We start from the raw sequence: 7,531 nt of genomic DNA, 5'->3' as shown, positions 1-7,531 counted from the left end.
TTTAACATTTCCTTCTTCCTGCCTGGCAAAACTGTTGTCACCACAAAAATAATTAAAGGGAAATCTCTCTAATGGAGCCCTGGATAGCAGTATAACCTGACAGGCCTCCAATCCTTCCCCACTCCATCCAAATCTAAGAGAAAAAAAGCTTTGCTGGACATACCCCTTGAACCTACCTTCAAAGACTTCAAGATTTTATGAACCTCTTATGAAAAATAAATCCCTATAATATTATATATGTATATACATATATATATATATATATACATATATATATATATATATATATATATATATATATATATATATACACATATATATATATATATATATATATATATATATATATATATATATATATATATATATATATATATTATTGCTAATTTTCTAAAATACAGGACAATGGGCAAAGAAGGCAAAAAGACTGTGCACTTATTCTATCCAGAGCTTAGTAAATGAGCAGAAGCTCTGCTGACTTCCATCATCCAATCATGTGCAAGCAAAAATGCTATTTTTTTTTTCTTGCACTTGATTGTGTACTCTTTGCAAAGTGAAGCCTTGCCTAATTTACAAAGCTCAGGAGCAACTACACTTGCAGAGGGCAACTGCAAAGTGCACAGTTAAAATGATTTAAAAAAAAACAACCTCAATGCCTGTTTTATTATCCCTAAAAAGTGACATTTCAAAGATTAGAAACTTTACTTTAGAAAACATGAAAATACAATAAAGGAAAGGTGCTGGCCAATCAGGATCCAGCTGTCATTTCCCATAAATAATATCTTCATGCAAGTGTATTAATTTTGAACTTTGACAAGCTTCTTAATGACATCCCTGAAATCCAGTTGCTGGGCTTGCTAAAACTTGTAGTTCTTAATCAGCTGTAGAATAAATGACTCACTTCTGCTAACCCTATATGGGACACAGCACAATACTATATTATGTCTCCTCATCTGCTGAATGATCTGTATGAAAAATTAATGTTGGCATTGCTGTCCTTGCAATATTAACATTATCACAAATTATTAACAGGGGAAACAAACAGCTATTCCCAATAAGAGATCATCATTGTGAAATAGTTTACCTATTACTAGTCCATCAATGCCAATGAAATCAGTGTTTTATATGGAAATCAGGTCATCTGTAGCAATGTTTGGAAGATGATGAAGAATTTAAAAACTGTATAGGGAATACACATTTTAAACAAATGCTAGACCTTTGTAAGATATACTAGATTTAAGTGAAAGGAAAGCCTAAAATCTGTAAAAACAAACACAAGGGTAAATAAAAGTAGATTTATGTACCCCCTAACCTGTGTCCCAATAATTGCAGACAAATTGAAAATACATTGTGGAGATTGTGGAGAGCAATTATGCTTTTAAAACTATAATAATGACCTAGTGACCAATCAGATTTAATTTTCTTAAAATGAAATCCGATTTCAGATCCCTTAAAAAAAAAAAAAAAAAAAAAAAAACAGACTTGTATACAGTAAATAATATGGTTACAATAAAAAAAAAAATGCACCCCATTAATATTTAATGTTAAACTGTGCAACCTGAACTATATACCAGAAGGAATAATTTAGAACATTTTTTTGATGACAATACCACAATTTATAGCTCAGTTATTTTCTATAGATGTGGATTAAAACTGATTTTTTTTTTTTTTTTTTTTTGCATATATAACTGGGAAAACCCTTCCTTTTAGATCGTTAGCTCTTGAATTGTATGGTTACAACAGTGTCTCTCTTTATTCTTTATATCAGTGTGGATAATGTTGGTGCTATATAAATCCTGTATAAAAATAATATTAAACCCTGTTTTTCTCTTAATAAACATGTAATCTTAGTCATTTTAGGAGAAAGGCAAAGCATGACAAGACTGGTCATATTAAATCTTTTATTTGTAAAAGTGCAAAAAAAATCATTAGAAAAAAAATATGTCATATATAAAAAAAACAAATCATTGCTTTATACAAAGGGTCTGTGTACATGTACACAATAATGAACTTAGGTTGCATTGCATTCAATGAAGACTGAAGATCAAATGTAATTTGATCTCAATAAAGTCTATTGGTAAAGACATAGCAGTTCATATGTAATAATTTACTTAAATTAATTGCTACATAGCATTTATATTTTTTCCTATACAGTCCAAAGTCTGAAACGACTTGAAGGGCGTATGATTCCTCAGTTGGAAATCATTGTGAGGACACAATTGCAGCAGATGAATGTGGAGTGTATCTCATACATTGGAATAATTGCAGTAGTAGACAGCAGTGCTGGCATCAGACAGGACAGAGGATATCAGACCATTCTCAGAATTGATCCCAGGCTGCTCTTGTCCATGGTAATGCACTCCTATATCTGACTTTGGTACATAACTCAGATACTGCTCAAACTCAGTCCTGTCCACCTCTGCCATCAGTTCAGGCTGCTGCACCTGCTCTGCTCTGGCCATCTGCTGGGATTCAGGAGGAGGGGATGGCTGACCACTTTGTGCCATGGCATGATGTCTTCCAGTACTAGGAATGTACATTTGGCTGTAATACATTTGTGGTGGGCTCTGACATCCCATTATGCTCTGCACAGGGCTGCTTTGTCCCATTTGCTCAGTCTGTGCCATCTGCCTGGCAAGCATGCTGTTGGCAGAACTCTGCTGGTGGGAAGCATAAGCAGCACTGTAGCTGTATGGCATTACCTGGCATTCTTCCTGGACTGAAGAGGTGAAGAACACAGAGTCATTTTCTGACATTTCCAGGGGAGAAGTCTCAGGGGTGGGTAAGTTGTAGCTGTCATAATGGGCACCCATGACCTGAGACTCCCTGTAGTGGGTGCTTTGAGAATGCTGAGTGTGGTGATGGTGGTGGTAGGGTGGCTCAGGGTAGCCCAGATTAAAGTTGTCCACACACATCCTTCCATCAGTACTCAGGACTACAGGGTCAGCCTGCTCTGACATGTGCATGAATCCATTGTCTGCCCTCTTCATCCTCTTCACCTGCTTCCTCCTCCTTGGTCTGTACTTGTAATTGGGGTGGTCCTGCATGTGCTGTACCCTCAGTCTTTCCGCTTCTTCAACAAATGGACGCTTTTCTGCCAGGGTCAGAGACTTCCAGGACTTTCCTGCAAAACAAGAGAAACCAGACAATCAGCATGATGATGAGAATAGCACATGACATCACATAATGAGGGCTAATACATGCATGATCAATAGCACGTTCAATAAAATAGCAGTAAAATTTAATAATATTTATTTTTGGTCTTTGGTCTCTTGGTTTACCAGAGAACAATTTTATATATATATATATATATATATATATATATATACATATATATATATATATATATATATATATATATATATATATATATACACACACATATTTACACATATATACATACATATACAGTATTATTTTTTTTTAGCAGAAAACAATGTAGTAATATTTAATTTGTTATGTCACACACACACACACACACACAAATATATATATATATATATATATATATATATATATATATATATATATATACATATATATATATATATATATATATATATATATATGTATAAATAGTAGTTTATTGTATTATTCAGGCTTGTTTTGCTTTGTATCTTATATATAAATATAGTAAATTTTTCAACAAAAACGTAGTGGTATTTAGTGTACAGCAGAACAAACCAGTACATATACATTTATATCATACCAATTCTCAGTCTATTTTAATACACAGCAGACCACTGGATTAAATAATTATTTTTTAATAAATAATTAATTAAATATAAACTATAAGTTAATTATAAAAGAATAGTGATTAGAAAAAAATGATTCCAATAATGTGCTGCAAAGATATCATGTACATTGTAATCTGTATTCACTACATAGATAGTATCATTTTTAGTAAGTATAAAGTTAACATGAATGATTCCCTTGGGAACAACATTTTATGTTTGCAACAAATTTATGTTTTTTTTTTTAAAAAAAGATCAGTTACAATCTTTATGATATAAGGCCATTTCTAATAGCGCATATGTCTTGCTTATATTATAGCTGCATAGTATGTGCAGATCAATACATAGCAGATCGCTGAAATAGAGAATAAGAAAACTAATTCCAAAATTTCTTAAAAATATCCTTGCCATCTAATAAATATTGCAGTCTTATTTAAATAAGTGTCTAATGATGATCACAGATAAGAGGTGATCATGTTGAAATTGTAACTTCATAGTATGAGCAGCACTATGTCTAATCTAGTGAATTTACCATACAAGAAACCTAAAATGTAACAAAACATCACCTCTCCATCTCACAGCCAAACTGTTATTTATATTAATTTCCAGTAAAGTATTTATTTACGAATTATATTAAAAAGGTGATATATTGTTATAATTAAATAGTAAAATTGTATGGATCTGTTATAAGCCAAATGCGGAGCATTGTCTTATCTCACAACCAAACTACTAGTGATAATAGTTTGCAAGATATTTAAGAATTAAAAGAAAATGATGAAATTGTATCCAAGTGTGACAGATGCAAGTAGGGCTCTAATGGTGACTACACCGCCACAATACATTGTAACTAAGAAATAGAAGTGTCATTCATAGGAATTAACCTAAAACTAGAGAGAAGAGTAAGGATTGGAATGAAGGTGATGGGTTTTATAAGCACAATGTATACAGAGGCTAGAAGATCATTGGATTTACATGTATGATGAGCATTGATAATCATTTATTTTGTGATTAGCAATAATAATTGATTAATTTATGATAAGTATTAATGATACAAAATACAGATTTGTGTATGTGTGAGAATGAAGTGTATATGGAAGTTGTCTTACCGAGCATTTTGCTGAGTTCGGCATTGTGCAGGTCCGGGTTCTGTTGGGCCAGTCTCTTTCGCTCATCTTTCGCCCACACCATGAAGGCATTCATGGGACGGCGGATCCGAGCCTCGGCTTTGCCCCTGCTGCTGTTATTGCTGCTGCTGGCAGTTCCCGGTTCGCACTTGACTTTGGCTTCCATGGTGTCAGTCCACTGGCACTGGCCCAGGCCGGGCATCATCATTGGCAGCACGGAGCACTTGCCCTGGATCTGGTCGTCACTGGCGTATCCACAGTCAGGGCTGCTCATGTCTGGAGAGGAGGATCGCTGTGCTCAGCTCGCTCTGCTGGGACTCCTGTCTACACCGAGGACACCCTCTACAGTCTATAACCTCACTGTCGGCCAATCAGAGCGCAGGGGGGCGGCGCCGCTCTGGAAAGGTGTGAAGGGTGGGTGTGCGGACTGGGCTGGTGTTTCTGGCGCCGTGTGGATGTGGCCCCGCCCCCTAAAAGTGACACCTGCACTGATGAGCGCTACTAGGTGTGGAATATTCCTTTCCTCCGACTCTCATCACACTTTATACATTTCTTTGTCACTTTGTCACTTTTGTTAAAGCAGAAATAAGCTCCGATCAGACTGCTTTCATTATATTCATCAGTGCTAATAATAACCCTCTTTATTCTAAATGTAAGAACATAATACCTCCCATCCAGGGTAGTCATGTATATACTGTCACCGGCTACACACAAATACAGAGTAATATGGAGGACAAATTCCATTTATTAATAAAAAATCTGAGCTGATCTCTAACATGGCAGTTCTCAAATATGTCCTTTAATTCAATTGTGAGAGGTGGCAGCGATTATATGTACTAAATGTTAAAGTATTATTATTATCATCATTATTATGTTACAGGTGGGTGTACCTTGCATTGCTCTGTCATTTATTTCATCCGGATTTTTCACAATAATCCATACAATCACATTCAGATTTTAATGAAAACAATAGAAAGATAGAACTCTATAGAAATACATGGAGAAATACAATTCTTCACAGATCCATTAGAGGTTATGGGAGATTATTGGGAACAGATCAAAGAAGAAGCCATGTGATCAGGAACAGTACTGATCTCTATAGATAAGTGACTATATAATCAGAATTCATCCATTACATGGATTGTCATCTGTGAATGTGTACAGAGATCACTGGATGGATCTAGTATATTACATGCTCTAAATGATCATTGCATGGATCAGTTCATACATACTATCATAAACAAGCAAAAAATTGGGGGAGCAAACCCTGAACATGTATATCTAAAGCTGGTGCAGCTATGAACCAAGCGACATGTATATTAAAAAAGAATAGCGCACACATGCAAAAGAAATGACTGTCAAATATGAAGACAATCCATAAATCCCCATTTTTATTTATGGATTGTCTCCATATTTGATAGTCATTTCTTTTGCATGTGTGAGCTATTCTTTTTTAACATACATACTATCACACTATCATACTATCACACTATCATACTATCATACTATGGCATATCATTGAAAGGTCTCTGGTATTATTACATGGTCCTGATCCTTGGTCATTGCAGATATCATAGCATGGATCACAGATATGATTGCCTGTGTGTCGGGTATCATTGCATGGTCCTGATTGATTATTACAATTTTTTCTATATCACATAAAGTATTGCAAGTTTTGTATCTTTGTATGTGGCTCAGATAAGGCTTGTTTCTGATGGATCATTGCATGGATCTCACATACAAATGTTTCTCAGAGATCATTGCATGGGTCTCATGTATTATTGTATGTTCAAAGATTCTTCATTGCATACTCCATATTCATTATTGCATGTGTTTTATTCCTCATTCATTATTGTATGTTCCATATTCCTCATTGCATGGATATTAGATATTATTGCATTTTCCATAAACTGTAAATCATTATATGTTCCATATTCATGTAATATAGATTATAGATAATATTACATGTATCTCCAATGTCATTGTATGGTCTATAGTCATCATGGCATATTCTATGTTCATGGCATGTACCGTATTAATCATTGTATTTTCCTTTACATGGGTTTGAGATAATATATATGTATCTCTGATGGCATTATGTGTTTTATATTCATTATGGCATGTACCATATTCATCATTGTATGTTTCATTACTTGGGCCTGAGATGTCATTGAATGTTCTATATTCATCATATTCATCATTGAATGTTCTATATTCATCATCTCTGATGTCATTGAATGTTCTGTATTCATCATGGCATATTCTATATTCATTATGGCATATAGCTATATTCATCATTGTTTGCTCCATTACTTGGGGTTGGGATAATTTTACATGTATTTTCGATGTCATAGTATGATGTGTATTCATTATGGGATATATATATTCATTATGGCATGTACCCCTATTTATCATTGTTTGCTCCATTAGATCTGAGATAATATTACATGTATTTCCGACGTCATTGTATGTTCTATATTCATCATGGCATATTCCAGCTTCATGGCCCATATTCATCATTGTTTGCTCCATTACATGGGGTTGGGATAATATTACATGTATTTTCGATGTCATGGTATGATCTGTATTCATTATGGGATATATATATATTCATTATGGCATGTACCCCTATTTATCATTGTTTGCTCCATTAGATCTGAGATAATATTACAT

At 34.3% G+C, this 7,531-nt stretch overlaps 1 protein-coding gene across 1 annotated transcript; it reads right to left on the bottom strand.

Annotated features, from left to right (window-relative positions):
* Positions 1-1,945: 1,945 nt before the first annotated feature.
* LOC309556875 (transcription factor Sox-17-alpha-like) lies at positions 1,946-5,168 on the bottom strand. Its single transcript, XM_082259408.1, has 2 exons — positions 4,841-5,168; positions 1,946-3,124 (listed from the first exon to the last, which is right to left on the bottom strand). The coding sequence occupies exons 1-2, from the start codon at positions 5,130-5,132 to the stop codon at positions 2,247-2,249; spliced, it is 1,170 nt and encodes a 389-aa protein (XP_082115534.1). The 5' UTR covers positions 5,133-5,168; the 3' UTR covers positions 1,946-2,246.
* Between the last annotated feature and the right edge of the window lie 2,363 nt (positions 5,169-7,531).

This window comes from Pelophylax lessonae, assembly GCF_965119305.1.
Source record: "Pelophylax lessonae genome assembly, chromosome: 5".
NCBI lineage: Eukaryota > Metazoa > Chordata > Amphibia > Anura > Ranidae > Pelophylax > Pelophylax lessonae.
The sequence above is the reverse complement of the archived record's forward strand: the minus strand, read 5'-3'. Positions and strand labels throughout refer to the sequence as shown.